General features: G+C 46.3%; 1 protein-coding gene across 5 annotated transcripts in view; it reads left to right on the forward strand.

The window, feature by feature from the left end:
• Nucleotides 1–18,356, forward strand: part of LOC146822422 (NACHT, LRR and PYD domains-containing protein 3-like) — a 785,736-nt gene that overhangs the window by 114,299 nt on the left and 653,081 nt on the right. For 4 of the 5 annotated variants that reach the window (XM_085613508.1, XM_085613507.1, XM_085613510.1 and 1 more), the window contains one exon: nt 5,811–5,855. In XM_085613508.1, the coding sequence (XP_085469634.1) occupies nt 5,811–5,855 (45 nt within the window). Of the gene's footprint in view, nt 1–2,096; nt 2,372–5,810; nt 5,856–18,356 lie in introns of all 5 variants that reach the window. The other variant, XM_085613511.1, reaches the window with a different exon arrangement.

An 18,356-nucleotide genomic window follows, 5' to 3' on the forward strand; every position in this document is an offset into this window, starting at 1 on the left:
ACTGTAGTTATCGTCATCATAAATAAAGGAACAGATGGGATGTCTCATGTTAAAGAACATAACTCCACTCAACTATCTCCATGAGGTTTGAAACCTGGTAACATTCACAGCTCGTACCTCATGCCCGTACCCTTACTTTTGACCTTGTGGTAGAGGTACCTTAATACAGCAGAACTGCCTACTCTCACACAGTGTTAGTTTCTTCAAATATAGACAGGATCGACTAAATTCTGTAGTAAATGCTCATTAGGTTCCCACAGACACAGGTGAGAGAAGTGACAAATGTTTGTGTGTACATGGTATTTCTGTGGCAGAAATCTAGACACAATGCTGTGGATCGCTGTACAGGGTCAAACAGAGCGAGTGGCAGGAGTGGCAGCCGGCTTGTGGATGGGTTAATGCTTTGTGATGCAGTGTTCTTTAAAGAGACCGGTCTTCAACTCTTTTTTGAATTGGAGCAACTTTGGGGCGGTCCTCGTAGAGATGGGGATGTTGTTCCAGATACTGGGGGCCGGATTTATGACATGATCGAGCTGCCCCTGTGTCACACAACAGAATCCCTAAGCCAGATTCACCAAGCAAAGAAAGGCAACCTTGCGTGGCCCTGTGTGACCTTGCGTGGCCCTGTGTGACATTGCTTGGCCCTGCGTGGCCTTGCGTGGCCCTGCGTGACTTTGCGTGGCCTTGCGTGGCCCTGCGTGGTTTAGTAAATCTGCAGTGCTCTGCGTTACTTGGTTCCACGACGGTGATAAATGCGTGGAGTGTGGGTGTTCCCGTGCATCCACCCATGGATTGTGGTGCTTTCATTGATTTACCAAGACCGGTAAACCTGGGACTGCATCAAAATGCTACGCCTTCCCAAGAAAGATGCAATGAGGAGAAATAGCTTCATTTCTCCTCGTTGTTTCCTTTTTCTAAATGTGTTGCATTCTGCAGCACACTTAGAAAGAGGAAAATGCCTCTGAGGATTGTTTTTGTGCACAAAGGTGTCCCTTCCTGCACAAAAGAAAGCAAAGCAGGCACCCTTGCCCTGTGGCACAAGAGTGCCTGTGTTGGTGCTAGGCAGAAAACTGTGCACCGGCGAAGGCAGAGAGCAGGAATGTGCCACATCTTGGTAAATATGGTGCAATCCTGCCCTCCCCCTTTCACGCACGGCAGCGCAGCCAGTTGTCTTGATGTGTTGCATGAATAGTTTATTCCTGCCCTCCCCCTTTCACGCACGGCAGCGCAGCCAGTTGTCTTGCTGTTTTGCATGAATAGTTCATTCCTGCCCTCCCCTTTCACACACGGCAGCACAGCCAGTTGTCTTGATGTGTTGCATGAATAGTTCATTCTTGCCCTCCCCCTTTCACGCACGGCAGCACAGCCAGTTGTCTTGATGTGTTGCATGAATAGTTCATTCCTGCCCTCCCCGTTTAATGCACAGCAGTGCAGCCAGTTGTCTTGATGTGTTGCATGAATAGTTCATTCCTGCCCTCCCCCTTTCACGCACGGCAGCGCAGCCAGTTGTCTTGATGTGTTGCATGAATAGTTCATTCCTGCCCTCTCCCGTTCACGCATGGCAGCGCAGCCAGTTGTCTTGATGTGTTGCATGAATAGTTCATTCCTGCCCTCCCCCTTTCACGCACGGCAGCACAGCCAGTTGTATTGATGTGTTGCATGAATAGTTCATTCCTGCCCTCCCCCTTTCACGCACGGCAGCGCAGCCAGTTGTATTGATGTGTTGCATGAATAGTTCATTCCTGCCCTCCCCCTTTCACGCACGGCAGCGCAGCCAGTTGTCTTGATGTGTTGCATGAATAGTTCATTCCTGCCCTCCCCCTTTCACGCACGGCAGCACAGCCAGTTGTATTGATGTGTTGCATGAATAGTTCATTCCTGCCCTTTCACGCACGGCAGCGCAGCCAGTTGTCCTGCTGTGTTGTATGAAAGTTTGATAAATCTGGCCATGGATATAAAGATAGATGAGACTAGCTGCCTTGTTTTGCTTCTTTACACTCCTCTGCCTTTGTAGACAAACCTAGTACAGGCTGTTGAACTAGAGAAGAACAAGGAAACACATATACAAGGCTTATGATCATTGCTACTCCCCACAGGAGGTTCAAGTCCCTCAGTGGCCCCAGAAGCAACAACATAAGCAGAGGCAGTAATACCAACAACAGAGGCGTCTGTCAAGAGGTGCAGAAGGTCATCAGCAAAGGGAAACCCCCAACAGGAGGCAAACCAACTTCAACCGGAGGGCAGCATCTCCCATCACCCAGAAGAGGGGCTAAAGACCTCAAAAGGACAGATGAGAACTGAGTATTATGTCAATAGTGTATAATCAATGGGCGGAGGAAGAAGCTGTGATCCATTCAGCTTCCTATCAAAGGTAAATAATCAAAGGTAGAATGGATCACTTGTACCTGTAATACCAGGGTCAGGTGTGGTTACCAACTTAAAAACCCTCATTCACGTACAGGAGCGTTAGAGCGGTATATCTTGATTCTCCGCTTCTCTTAGAATGTGAAAGCATAATCGTTTTTTTTTTTTTGATAATATGCTTTCCTGGAGGTTGACCCACTGATTTTAGCAGTAGTGACCAGGAATAAAGTGAACAAAAAGTGAGGTAAACATAAAAAATTGGAGTGAGATAAAATTGCTTCGCTCTCCCTCCTAAACACATTTTATTCAGAAGAAGAGTTGGCAAAATTAAAACATTAGGATGTGCGTATATAGAAATGCTACTCTTCTATAGCACCTTGTGGTTCATGAGAAAGGTTGACATGTGTCAGCCCCTTCTATTGCCCAGGAGGGGTCGGAGGGCTTTCTTTAGGACCTAATTATAAGTGCTGGGTCGCTAATTGTGTAAGCACCCTATTTCGGGTAGGTAATAAACTCACCCTTCTTCTCAGTCACAGGTCCAAAGTTTGGCTTCCTCGGGGGGACCAACTGATCTAGGTTATGGCCATATGGCCATGTCTGAACATGGGTGGCGGAGTGAGCTAAAGAATGATGATGGATTAAACCCAGATCAGTTGCCTGGGGGCGAGTGCTTGCAATGTTCAACACTCCGTCCATCATCCCCTTTGGTTTTGCTTTGTTTGCCCTAAATTGGCAGGGTATGCCCAGACGTGGGTCCCTTGCTCACTTTGCCACTGGATTCAAGCTAGCCTGGCTGATGACGGCTGATTAGCCAGAAACCGGTCCCAGGATGCTTGTTTCCAGTTCAGGGAAGACATGGCTTGGCAGTTCGGGCTGGACTGTTCATCTGAGGCACAGGGTCAGACTGATTTGCATAGGGCCATGTCTGAACTGGGGTGGCGGAGTGAGCTAAAGAATGATGATGGATTAAACCCAGATAAGTTGACTGGGGGTGAGTGCTTGCAATGTTCAACACTCCGTCCATCATCCCCTTTGATTTTGCCCCATAATATAAACAATACATAAAATGTCTCTTTACACCATGCTTTATACAGTGATAACATTTAAAATTATTATAACACGATTGGTCATGAACATGAAATACGCAAAAATGGACAGTGGCAACAAATTTAGTCTTCTACGCACGTTACGGCGCACTTTGCGCCTTCGTCAAGAATGTCACACAATTACTAGATACTCTGTGTCTAGATCATTTATTGATATTATGGTCCAATTATTGGCAAGGCGACCTAGGTCCTTTATCTTAGTCTTTAATGGTACTGATGTGTATCTCCCGGTGATGACTGGTAGTCTTATTTAAAAAAATATATATATTTTTCTTAAAAGTATCTGATTCTATCACAACATCTGATCATTGTGATGAAATAATTGGTAGGTTTTATTCTGCTGTGCATTATATAGGCATCAATGCACATTTTCCCAACAGCAGCACTTAAATTGCTGAAGTTTGTTGACAGATCTTGGCCACATTGGCATGCAAACGTCCAAACCAACCTCGTCCGTGTGTAGTCAGCTACAGAAGCAGCCACATCACCTTGCCGCTACAGATAACATCTGCACCCTCCTCGACTGAAGCGAAACTGCAGAACTCATCCTACTCGACCTCTCGGCAGCCTTCTACACCGTCTCCCATCACACCCTCTGCACAAGACTCCACAACTGCCGTCATCCTCGACAAGACCCTAGAATGGATCTGCTCTTTCCTCATCTGCAAAACACAGTCAGACTTCCACTGTTCTACTCGGAACCCAGAGAGATCAACTGCAGGGTGCCCCAGGGATCCTCCCTGAGCCCCACCCTCTTCAACATCTACATGGCCCCACTTGCAACCATCGTCAGAAGCCACGGACTCAACATCATCTCCTACGCAGACAACAAACAGATGATTCTTTCCTTCACAGACAAACCCACAGCCTCCAAGAGCAACTTCCACAATGGGTTGAAGGAAGTCGCGACCTGGATATACGACAGCTTCCTTAAGTTCAGCTCAGACAAAACTGAAGTCCTGATCCTGGGCTCCACCGTCTCCGCTTGGAATGACTCGTGGTGGCCCGCGGCGCTCGGAACCCCCCACACACCCACGGACCACACATGTTACCTTGGCATCATCATGGACTCCTCACTCTCTTTATGAATCAACGCCGTCTCGTCCTTCTGCATCCACACGCTCTTTCAGAAAAGTTTCAAGTGGATCCCCACCATGTCCAGGAAAACAATCACCCATGCACTCATCAGCAGCAGACTGGGTTACAGCAACGCACTCTATGTCGGTACCACCAAAAAGCTCCTAAAGAAACTCCAGAACATCCAGAACGCCTCTGCCAGACTCATCCTGAACATCCTCTATTGCAACCACATCACCTGTCACCTGAGACACCAATACTGGCTCCTGATCAAAAAAAGATTTATCTTCAAGCTCCTCACGTACACCTGCAAAGCCCTCAAAAACGCGTGACCTGCATACCTCTACCACTTCCTCTCCCTCCACACACCCACCAGACATCTCCGCTCAACTAGCCCTGGCCACCATCCCACGGATCCGCAAGACCGCGGCTGGAGGAAGATGTTTCTCCTATCTCAATACGAAGATCTAAAACTCCCTGCCTCTACATGTCAGGCAATCACTGTCTCAGTCTCAATTCAGGAAGGACCTCAAGACCTGGCTGTTTGACTGAACTGCAGAGCCCCCCCCCCCCCAGAGCATTTAGACCCTAAAGGGTGAATAGTTACCCTTTACAAGAACCCTGATTGATTGATGATGGTAGAGCCATCTGAGGCTCAGCCGCCAGAAACCCAGTGGTTCCCATTGCTAAACCAGAAAGGGAACAGCAAGTTCAGTGGATGGCATCCCCACAGTTAGAATGTTCTAGAAATCACAGATCTCTTGTGATCATTTTGCAGCTGGTCCTCTCCTGCAGCTTTGCTTTTAACTAAGTTGTATTCAATATTGGTATATCCTGTTGTAACTCAGCTGCATGTCAAGCATCTGTTCCACAGTGTTCAGGAATGGCTTTCTCGCCTATTTCCTACAACCTGACATTGATGTGGTATCTGTCCGATGGCTGATGTCCTTGCCTTCACTCATGGGAGGGTAGATCTTGATTAGCCAATGGGTTTTGGCTACTCAAGACCCAAACCACACCCCCTACCATGTTGAATTAATTGACCAAGACCTGAACCCATCATAATCAAATCTCTGTAATAATCCCTGCCATGTAAATGAACCACTCCTGCACATTCTTACTAATATTTTGGTGGCTACTTAAGATTCCACATTATGGTGACCTAAGAATAATCCATGAAATCACATTAAGTGGACACTGTTTTTGGATTACTCTATCTGTCTGTGATAGTCTTGACATTAATAAGTGTCATTTCATTTTCAGTGTTGGATCCTCATGAGGCCCGAGAGGTCCCAGGAGCTACTTCAGGTATGTGATGCCTCCACGCAGATGATGAATAGGACTTTGAACCCTGGGAAGAGAGTTCTTGCTTCGATGGGACTTGAATTTCATTGTGAAGCATAAAATGCTGCAGTGACCCATGTTGTGTACGACGACTGTGGATAGGACAACAGTATAAAGCAATGGGGTAGCCCAGTCTAGTGCAGAACTTGGGGATTACTAATATATGTGTAACGGTGGTTCTGCCACTATTAAAAAATCAAACGAACATTTTCACAATTGTATCTCTCCAAAAGGATGAGAACGATCACCAAATGAAAAAAATAAGAAAAGGGAAAAACCTTTTATCCAAACCAAACAGCACAAAACTCGCGTCTTGTATTCAATAATATTTTATCTGTTTTTTGAGAAGTCAGTGTGAACTCATTGCGTTGCATATACCTACATACACACAGATAAGTTCATTTGGACTAACATTTAGGACTACAAAGTGCACATACATTGAAATATTTACATGTCACATAACTTTACACATAATACATGGACATACATAGAAAAATTATATTTAAACACAGTTTGAAATAAACATATCAACCCAGTAAGCGATTAAATCATTAGTTTGATGTCCTGTGTGATTTACTACACTTGATAATAAAGCATCAACGCGGTAGTTTAAATGTCTTAGCGGGCTCTTCCTCGAGACTAAAAAGGCTGGTCTGTGTGTAGCCTTAGGGAGCGATTTTCACCCTTTGAGGCACTACAGTCTCAATCTCGTGCCGTTAATGATAAGCTTACTTCAAGGAAAAAACATTCCTCCGGTGTCCATGATGCTGAAGGATGTGGAGGCTGGGTTTGTGCATGTCGATGATGCTGAAGGATGTGGAGGCTGGGGTTGTCCATGTCAATGATGCGGAAGGATGTGGTGGCTGGGTTTGTGCATGTTGATAATGCTAAAGGATGTGGAGGCTGGGTGTGTGCATGTCGAGGATGCTGAAGGATGTGGAGGCTGGGGTTGTCCATGTCAATGATGCGGAAGGATGTGGTGGCTGGGTTTGTGCATGTTAATAATGCTAAAGGATGTGGAGGCTGGGTGTGTGCATGTCGAGGATGCTGAAGGATGTGGGGGCTGGGGTTGTCCATGTCAATGATGCGGAAGGATGTGGTGGCTGGGTTTTTGCATGTCGATGGTGCTGAAGGATGTGGAGGCTGGGTTTTTGCATGTCGATGATGCTGAAGGATGTGGAGGCTGGGTTGGCTTTTGCATGTCGATGATGCTGAAGGATGTGGAGGCTGGATTTTTGCATGTCGATGATGCTGAAGGATGTGGAGGCTGGGTTGGTTTTTGCATGTCGATGATGCTGATGGATGTGGAGGCTGGGTTTGAGCTGATGGAGAGTATTCAAAGACTGAATCTTCCAGGTGCAAGGGCTCAGTTGGTTGAAATGGCTGTGATATAAGAATAGTTCTTTAGGTATGCTTAGAATTCAAGAGGGTGCCTCGAGCATTAGCAATAGAATATGTTTTATGATTTTGGTTTGGAACAGAAAAATGTTGACAGCGGTGCTGTTGGCAATGAGTTTATGTGGGAGGAAGGACAGAGCAGAGAGTGACCGGGTTAGATATTCTGAGCATCTCTGTACTGTTCAGGAAGGAAATACTATCCAGTGTGGGTACAAGTAGGTTTTCTCTCCCTGGGGTGAAAAAAACACATTCTGTGAAGCACCATCCAACTTAAAACCCTCTAAAACCCGAAAAACACTTAGGGCTTCATTTACTACAAAATGACGCAGTGCCGCAAGCCATTATACTGTGCTGAACTGCGTCATTTTAAAATAACGGGGATGCGTCGTATTAACAACAATACAACACATCCGTGTATTTTTCCCGGTGCTGGCACACAATTGGCTCCCATGTGCCATCCTTGCGTCATGTTGCCAGGGTGCCTGCATCCTGGGGATGATTGTTTTTGTGCAGGAGGGGACGCCTTCTTGAACAAAAACAATCATTGATGCATTTTTCTCTTTCTATGTGTGCTGCAGGATGGGGAGGTGTAGGATTCTGACGCTTTTCCAACTTTACAAAATGTTGTAATTCTGGGAATGTGTCAGATTCCATGGATGTTGCAGGGGAACACCTACAGCAACACCCACGGAATGCCCCTTGCACGCAAATTAAATCGTAAAAGCGGCTCATATTTACATGAAAAGTCAGGCATGGTGACTTTACGTGGCTTTGTAAATATTGGCAAGCCCATTGTGCAGCCAGTGCATCAAAAAAGTGACTCACCGGCGGCGCAATGTGCTTGCAAATGATGCCCATAGTTTAAATAAATGCCTCTGTTAATAAAATAAAGGTTGTTAGGGATGAAAATGAGGGCAACTTTAAAACTCAATACCCCTCTAAAATCTGAACACGTAGCACCAAGAAGCAAACTCCATTTATGTTGATATACAAAAACCTGAAAGAAAAAAATGGAAATATAGGAATATTAATGCTCTTTTGAAAAAAGCAACATTTTTATATTCTCTGTTATTAGCTAATAAAACAAAAAAGGATTCGGGAAAAAAACTTTCAGTGAGTGTAGAAGGAAACACAAGAAAACTAGAGGATGTAAAAAATAATGGGCGCAGTAAAAAGTGATAAGGAATATTTCGCCCATAGAAATGAATGAAAATCTGAGAGAAAAAGAAAATATAAATATTTTTAAAAAACTATTCAAAGTAAATGTTTAGAAATAATAAAACAATGTATTAAAGTTATATTTTTGTATAAGAATAAAAATATTTTACTAAATACAGTGTTTGTATATGAATTTAATAAAGATTTTTAAAATGATATCCTGCCTGTATTTAATTTATTACATGTTACTTTAAAAAATGAATATAATGTTATTTTTGTGTACATCCATAAAATAAAAAATAAATACCTGCAACCCTGTAGCCTTAACATTCCACTCCCAGCACGCTGCTTGTACAGTTATTAACAAAACTGTACACAAAGATACGAAATCCTAAAAAATAAATACCAACAACCCCAAAAAACTAATAACGCACCAACAAATAATAAAACCTCCAAATGTAATACTCTTCCCACTATTATCCCCTATAACCCTAACATCACGATCCTAATGCTGCGCATGCACAGATAAAACACATATAAAATTACAAATGCAAATAAAGTCCTAAAAAGAAATACATACCACCTAACCCCCCAAAAAATAGCCTAAAATTAATACACTTCCTACCCTTGTTCCCTCTAACCCTATCATCCCACTCCTGACATTGTGCGTGAACAGTTAACGCCCCTTACTCTACCCAGCCCTAACGTCTGAAGTACTGGGTATTTTAAGCCCAGCGGTGTAGGGGAACACACCTTATGACTTCGGGGTTCTTCCTGTTTCAGACCTACAGAAACACAGAGTCTTCTGGGTGAAGTCAGAGATCAGTTTATTGGCTGCAGACCAATTACAGGTATCCTAGAAGTACAACAGCGTGTATGTTCTCAGGAGGGATGTATGTCGTTACAACGCACACTTTTACAACGCATGCACTTACAACGCATTTTTTACAACGCAACATCCACTACAACGCATTCCATTACATAGCATGACACTACAACGCATTTTTAAAAACTACCTTTACAACGCATTCCATTACATCGCATACTACCTTTACAACGCATACCATTACAACGCATAATATTAAATTGCATTTAAGGTAAGTATTGGATAGTATAGGGGTAAAAATTACTATTCTAACTCCAGGGGGTGCAACAGTAGGGTAAGTGTTGGATAGTATAGGGGTAAAAATTGCTATTCTAACTCCAGGGGGTGCAACAGTAGGGTAAGTGTTGGATAGTATAGGGGTAAAAATTACTATTCTAACTCCAGGGGGTGCAACAGTAGGGTAAGTGTTGGATAGTATAGGGGTAAAAATTACTATTCTAACTCCAGGGGGTGCAACAGTAGGGTAAGTGTTGGATAGTGTAGTGTAATATTATGCGTTGTAATGGTATGCGATGTAAAGGTAGTATGCGATGTAATGGAATGCGTTGTAAAGGTAGTTTTTAAAAATGCGTTGTAGTGTCATGCTATGTAATGGAATGCGTTGTAGTGGATGTTGCATTGTAAAAAATGCGTTGTAAGTGTAGTGCGTTGTAAAAGTTGCGTTGTAAAGGTTGTTCCCCTCTCAGGAGACTGCTAAAAATCACAGAAACGGGCTTCTCCTTAAATACAAAATATCCTGCTTCAGGCACACATTCCTTGGTTTACGATATGGCCATTACATGTATACATTACAAACGAAAAGGCAGAGTCATGATGACCATCCCACATTCCAGTTAAGCCAGCCCGCAATTATTTACCCAGCAAGGCTCAGATCCCACATCAGATATCGATAGGCCCCAATAAACATGAGCCATCTCCTGTTTGGAAAACAAGCCATAAAGCAGGAATAGTCAGGTGCGAAAGAGATTAGCTGGAGGCTTGTGTAGGATGAAAAGGCTTTATGGTGTGTCAAGCCCTGATGCTAATCACAGGTGGCCAGAGGACGGGGAACTCGTGAGACCGGACTGACCTGGGGCAGCGGAGCCAAGCTGCCCAGGTCACAGAAAAGTCAAGGAAAGGCACATGTGCTCTAAAAGGCCCGTATTGGCTTCATGCTATGTAGCCTATGTGAGGGCAACCATAAGATGGCCACCGCTCTAAAATTGAACCCACGTAGTGATGTATAATAGCGTATACACAGTGCATTCATAGCTAAAACGTTACACAAAGCACTTGTACATACCGCATTAACCATTCGCGGTTCGCTAATACCGGGATAGACAGGGGTAGGGCCCTGCCTCCTACGCGGTCCCAAATTCTAAAGTACGACAGACCCTCCTTTTGCCCTTACATAGGCGATAACTATACTCATTTCAATCCGAGTCTAGGTCAATATTCACGAAGTCATGGAGATGTTGCTGTAGCATCATCCTATTACTTAGCTCGTCCCTCGATACAGGTTTCCTTACACATAATGTAGCACAGAGGCCACATATCGCAGGAGCACACTGTATGCACAACCAGAACAGGAAAAGGATGGCTAAGATCATTCCAATGACCATCAGAACTTTCCAACCCCAGGCAGATATCAGTTCCCAGAACCACCCCACCAGTGACCAATCTCCTTTATCCACGTGTATGGACTCAGATATTTTATGCAGTTTGGAGATGGCTTGATAAACTGTTGGAGCGTTATCTGGTATGAAAATGCAACAACTAGATTGGATAACCTTACATACCCCACCGCGGTCTGCAAGTATAACGTCTAGAACCATGCGGTTCTGCAAAGTCATGAGGCGATCCGCTTGGAGCTCAGCTGTCAAATTACCAAGGGCACCAGCCGTAATATTAACAGTGGATTCAACCACACGAGTCAGTTGTCTCAGGTTCCTACTATTGACCATAGGTCCCCAAAACGGCAAGAAACCCAAAAAGAAATCTCCCGCTTCCTGACCGGCAGTATCCTCCTTACTAATCACGCCTCTCACAACTCTGGTCTTGTGATAGTCAGAGGCGGCAGTAAATGTCGGCGGTAGCAGATTTGCAATATAACATGTGCCCGAGAAATCAGGGGGCAACCATGTATATGCTCGGTCATTGCAGATAAAATATGTACCCTTGGCAGCTAAAAACGCAGGGGAAAACTGTGACGGAAAAGTGTACGTTTCAGTACAGTCACTTCTCCCCAGTTGAGCTCTTGGATTCTGACCATTACCTTGTAAACAGAACCGACCTATGTGGGGTACGACCCAGATTGGGGATGAGATTGTTCGCTGTCTTTCACCCATACTAATACTATACCCCGTCGCGTTCCACCCTACATAAGCTCTCAACTCCTCTTTGGGAATAGATGAGTATGCATCGATATCTCTGCTCATATCGGCAACTTCTTTCATTAGGGCTTTATTATTGGTGCTAGGTCTGATGGAACGCGGTTGTCGCGGGGAGTAGGCATCTAGGGCAAAGAGAAACATGGTCTGGAATGCCCATGACGATCCATTGTAACTAAACGGCAGCACTAGATAAGAAATACCCTTATTAATGGTATGTGGCATTAAACCACACACCCAGCAATTCGTTGTATTCATAACTAGTTGGTGCTGGTGCAGGAGCTGAATAAACGAGTTGTTTACAAACTCAGACCGTCTAGCTTGTTCATGTTCAGGCAGAGGGTGAAAAGAGTGTGAGGAGACAGTAGGAGGAGGTATAGGCTGTACAGTGGGTGCAATGGGCTCTTGAGAGGAGAAGAATACTAATCCTACAGTAAACACTACCATACTACATAATACAAACAGGCATAAAAATACAAAACGTTTGCTCTTCATTATTCTACACATTCTTGCTTTAAAGTTCATTTCCTCAGCGGATCTCTCCATCTTGAAAAACTCCATCCTCTAATCGTGCCGCTCGCGGCGGGTGAGTTTCTTCTGCTAAGGAGTACGCCTGTTAGTCCAGGGAACGCCCTAGACCAACCAGAACCGTTGACCTAACGTCTTCGGCCTGTACCCCAAAGTCTTGGCACCGGAACCCTGCGGCTGAACCCGGATGGTGGTTCGAAAAACAAAAATCAAGAAAGTCCTTCAGATGGGAGAGCTCTGGTTATCAAAAAATAAAAAAAGGTAAGAAAAATAATATTTTATTTGTCCATAGGCCTTGGTCTCAGATTGCAATGAAAACGGCCAGGTACTGTCTGATCTTGAAACAAGAGTTCAGGCTCTGTGGTGTCCAATCGAATTGACGGTGGCACAGCTTCTTGCAAAATATCGTCACTTTCCTGTGCTGAAGTTGTGCCTTTTATGCGTGCATCACTGAACGGCACAAAACGAGGTACAGTGTCTGCTTCAGAGTCTGCGATACCCTCCTGGACCCACTGGTCATACGGCAGAGGCAAAGGGATCCTTTTCACGTGGGCGCCGTGGATCCAGTTCTTCTTTCCCTTTACTCGAACAGCTGGTCTTGTAGACAGTAGTACGAGATGAGGGCCAATCCAGCGGGGCTCATCGTTGCTCTTGCGCTGAAAATTTTTCACCAAGACCCACGTGCCAGGGTCGATAGGGTGTCCTGGAGCCTCAGAGGCTGGGGGGAGAGTATCATGCACCTGTTGGTGTAAAACACGCAGTTTAACCGTCAAATCATACAAGTAATCAAGCAGTACTGGATGCTCGATTTCACTGAATTTTGTAGGTCTTGGCACACCCCATACATTGGCCGGGCGGCCAAAAACAACCTCATAAGGACTAAGTCCCACTCGTGAGTGCACGGTCATTCTTGTGGATAGGAGTGCTAAAGGCAGAGCGTCAGGCCATTTAAGACCGGTGCTCGCCTGGATTTTGGCCAATTTCAGTTTTAGAGCGCCGTTGTAGCGCTCTACTAATCCAGCTGATTGGTGGTGATTTGCAGCGTGAAACTTTTGCTTTATACCTAGTCCCTCACACACATTCTTCATTACCTTACCCACAAACTCACTCCCATTATCACTCCACACCATTCTTGGCATTCCAAACCTAGGGAAAAAATCTTTCACAAGGGCTTTGGCTGTGGATAGAGCAGTATTATCTTTTAGGGGATAGGCCTCTATCCATTTTGAAAAAGCGCAAACAACCACCAATACATATTTCAGGTTGTTGCACCTTTCCATGTGAATAAAATCTAGCTGCAAAACTTCAAATGGATATGATGGAGGCGCAAAATGACCAGCTGGAGTTGGGGTTCCCCTACCAGGGTTGTACTTCAAACATACCATACAATTCTTGACCACATTCTCTGCACACTTGGGAATTCCAGCATTCTGCCATACTGGAGCCAACAACTTACAGATTCCTTTCATACTGATATGTGCCATTCCATGTGCCATCGTAACTACTGGAAGCACATATGCATCAGGTAACAACCATCGCCTATGTTCTGACAGATCAATCCAACAACCATTCTCGTCCAACTTACCCATACTTTCTCTCCACTTGCTCAACTCTTTCTCTGCGGCTTCAGCTTGAAGGGACTTTACACTTTCTATTGTGTTTTCACACATTCCAACATCACCAACCCATCTTGCAGGGCCTGCAACATACATTCGAGTCTTTACATCTTTCGCTGTTTCTTTCGCGACTTCATCAGCAAACGCATTACCACGACCAACATCATCAGTGATTTTCTTGTGCGCACTGCATTTCATAATCGCAACTTGTAACGGTAGGGTCAGTGACTCAAGGAGATCATTCACCAACTTGCCATTCTGAATCTTAGCTCCATGCGAAGTCAGGAACCCACGTTCTTTCCACAATCGCCCAAAACTGTGGGCCACGCCAAAGGCGTACTGGCTATCCGTATATATGTTCACTTTCATTCCTTCAGACAACACGCATGCTCTCGTAAGGGCAATTAATTCTGCTGCTTGGGCCAAATTATGTGGCACACGTGCAGTTTCCACAATCGTGTGCAAAGTCGTGATAGCATATGCAGCAGTCGTATCACCATTCGGGAGCTTGCAACACGAACCATCCACCCATAAGGTACCATCACACTCAGTCAGGGGAGTATCCTTGAGATCTACTCTCCCTTTCGTCTCTTCTTCTGTTCTGAACAGACAATCATGTTGCTCAATCTCATCTAGATCTGCTGGAATTGGCAATTATGTAGCTGGATTCAACGTGTTGCATCTCTTTATGTGTATATGGTTTGCTAACAGTGTCAGCTCATATCCAGATAATCGCGCACTAGTTAAGTGTTGTGTCTTGGTCCAGTTTAAAAATGTATCCACAGCATGTGGAACCATAACAATCAATGTATTATCCATTAATAGTCCAGCAGATTGTCGAATAAACATAGCTGCGGCAGCTGTGGCTCTCAGACAACTTGGCAATGCCCTCGCTACAGGGTCCAAGGTTGATGAAAAATATGCGCATGGGCGCGGTCTGTCGCCAAAAGGCTGTGTCAACACTGATAATGCGCAACCATCTTTCTCGTGAACATACAATGTAAAAGGTGTCAAGAATTCCTGTCATACAAGGGAAACACGCCCTTATGTAAACAGGAGAGCTGTTACATAACTCAAGGAAAACACGCCCTTATGTAAACAGGAGAGCTGTTACATAACTCAAGGGAAACACGCCCTTATGTAAACAGGAGAGCTGTTACATAACTCAAGGAAACACGCCCTTATGTAAACAGGAGAGCTGTTACATAACTCAAGGAAAACACGCCCTATAAAGGGAGGAACCGGGAGGTACAACGCTGTCGGATATTGTGTTCACACCGACGTACCTGCTTCGTGAAGAGCAGTGTTCCGGAGTGGTGCTCCAGTAAGGCAAGAACGGAGGTAGGTCGAGTCGTTACTCCCTGGGCCGTGTCTTGCCCCATCGTCACCTGTGAAGGACCCGGAAGCTCTACCGGTCAACCATTGAGCTTCGTTTTTTGACTCGGCTGAGTCCAAGCGCAGTGGCGCTTTTGCTGGTTGGAGTCGTAACTCCCAGCCCGACCAGAGACACAGGGACTGCCAGCTGTAACGCACACCAGGAGGTGTTTGCCGCGTTACAGACTCGGAAGTCCACAGGATCGATCGAGCGGCTGCTCTCGGTTCAGTCTTCTTGCTTGTGATTGGGGTATCGGTGACGCATCACCAGGAGGTGACTCCGCGTCCCGGTGCAGTCTGAGGAAGAGGTTGAGCGGCTGCTCCCTTCAGGTAGAGACCCCGGCTGGGTGTTTCCCTGACTCCTCGATTCTCCCCAACACTCTTCGTGCCCCTCACAGCCTACCGATTGGCATTGTCGGCCATTTCATTTCTGCCCTCTGTTGGCATACGCCGGGACCGGCGTATATGCAGAGGACGGTTAGGACCATCCGTGCTGTGGGCTGGTAACGTACTTAGCCTGGAGGATTCCAGTGACTATAACTTTTGTTTATTCTTTGTATTATATTTGCCTTCATTAAAACAACTAACCCTTCACTAGTGGTTGCGTCCTCATTGTCGTGTCTGTTAAACGATCCTGAGACGTTCAGGGCGTTACAAAATATCCGACCTTAATAACACTAACTGTCTCCCGGTCGATAACAGACATGGCAACACTTGATGATGTGCTGGCTGCTTTAGCGGCCATGCAAGTTGAAGTGGCTGCCTCTAGGCAAGAAACAGCCGATGTAAAAGCCAGACTGGATGCTATCCAATTGGACCCGCTCACGCCCAGCACCTCCCTCACGAATCAGACCCCTGCGGTAGTAGTGGAAATGCCGGTAGCCATCCCCTTGGCGACACCAGAGAGGTACAGTGGGGATCCTAACACAGTGCAGGTATTCCTCACACAAGTGGCGCTACATTTATCGTGCAAACCAAAGGCGTTCCCCACGAGTCAGGCTCGTGTGGCTTTCCTTATATCCTATTTGGCTGGAAACGCGGCACAATGGGCCGTACCTCTGGTGAGCAGGGAAGACCCCCTCTTATGTGATTGGGGTGCTTTTCGCGAGGAATTCCTGAAGGTATTCGACAGAAGGGCTGACTCGTACACGGCGGACCGTGAAATGCTTGAGTTGAGACAGGGATCCAACGACCTGGTGCAGTATCTCAACGCGTTCCGAAGGCTGGTTGCGGAAACCAAGTGGCCTGTTGCTAAACAGACGGCGCTCTTCCATCAAGGGCTGTGCGATGAGCTCAAGGACGCCGTGGCTCATATTGACCCTCAACCCAAGACATGTGAGGGCCTTATCAACCTGGTATTACGGCTGGAACATAGGCTAAGTGAAAGAAAGGGGGATCATGGGAGAAAAGGAAAATCCCTTCCATCCTATGTGACGGTGGGAAGTCCTGAAACTTCCACCGCATCCAAGGGAGAACCCATGGACATCGGCGCAATACGAGCGAGCCTCACAGCCACGGAGAAAGAGTCACGCCGTAAACAAGGATTGTGCCTATATTGTGGCAAAAAAGGCCACTACGTACGTGAATGCCCTGCCAAACCGAAGACGTCACGTTATCGGGCCAACCGGTCGGTAACAGCCGTGGTGGACATACCGGCGGAAAACTAGAGGACTCCAAGACCAGAGAAGGGGCATCTCGGAGTCACTCATCCATCCCTTCACTTTCCAACTCGGTCACTAAGGGACAACGACACCTGTTTAGCACGGTGCACGTGGGAGTGCATGACCAGTGGATACCCGTTGTGGCCATGGTGGATTCAGGGGCCACTGGCATGTTTATGGACCACAACGAGGCATGCAGGCTAGGGCTAGTGCTTCTTCCCAAAGCTGTACCCGAAGACGTCTATGCTGTAGACGGAAGGCGATTGGTGACGGGGCCCATCGGGCAGCACACGGGGGTCCTTCCGATGAGATATGGGTGGAACCATTTGGAACAAATCGATTTTAACATCATCCGAGCGCCCCTATATGGCGTCATATTGGGATTGCCGTGGCTACAGAAACACAACCCCTTTGTGGATTGGCCAACACATCGCATCGAAATGACGTCACCGTATTGCATCCTGCATTGTGGAATAAGAACGGAATCCCTTGACGCAGATGAGAGCGGGAGTCAGACGGTGGCTACAGCGGCAGAAAAAGATGTGGCTCTCCCCCAGGCTTATCACAGTTTTGAGGATGTATTTGATGAGGTGAAGGCGGAAGTGCTACCACCACATAGACAGTTTGACTGCCAGATCGACCTGGTGCCAGGGGCCAGCGTTCCCAGCGGCAGGCTGTATGCCCTGACGGAGCCTGAAAACGTGCATCTCCGGGGGTACCTGGATAAACTCCTCAAGCTAGGATTCATCCGCCCGTCCAAGTCTCCGGCCGCCTCGCCACTCTTCTTCATCCCGAAGGCTAATGGGGAGCTGAGAGCCTGTGTGGACTTTAGGGCATTGAATGCGATAACCATAAAAAATCGGTACCCCTTGCCTCTCATCAGTGTACTTCTGGAACAGGTCAAGAAAGCTCGTATCTACACCAAGTTGGATTTGAAAGGGGCATACCATCTGGTGCGCATGAGGGACGGAGACGAGTGGAAGACCGCCTTTAAGACCAGGTTCGGCCTTTTTGAGTACCTCGTCATGCCGTTCGGTCTGTGCAACGCCCCGGCAGCCTTTCAGTACTTTTTGAATGAGGTATTCAGAGAGGAGTTGGATATCTACGTGGTCGTATATATCGACGACATCCTCATCTATTCGTCCAGTGTGGAGGAGCACGTACACCACGTCAAAGCTGTGCTCCAAAAGCTGAGGGAAAACATGCTGTTTTGTAAACTCAGCAAGTGTGACTTCCACGTCACATCCGTGGAATTCCTCGGAGTGATGCTGAGTCCAGAGGGACAGGAGATGGCAGAACGAAAGATCAAGGCGGTGAAAGAATGGCCGGTGCCCCAAAGCGTGAAGGACGTCCAAAGTTTCATTGGCTTCGCCAACTTTTACAGGCGGTTCATAGATGGATTTTCAGGAGTGGTGGCCCCAATCACACAGCTACTGAGGAAGTCCAAGGAGTTTGTCTGGTCCCCTGAAGCGAAC

This window comes from Triturus cristatus, chromosome 6 (genome assembly GCF_964204655.1).
Source record: "Triturus cristatus chromosome 6, aTriCri1.1, whole genome shotgun sequence".
Lineage (NCBI taxonomy): Eukaryota > Metazoa > Chordata > Amphibia > Caudata > Salamandridae > Triturus > Triturus cristatus.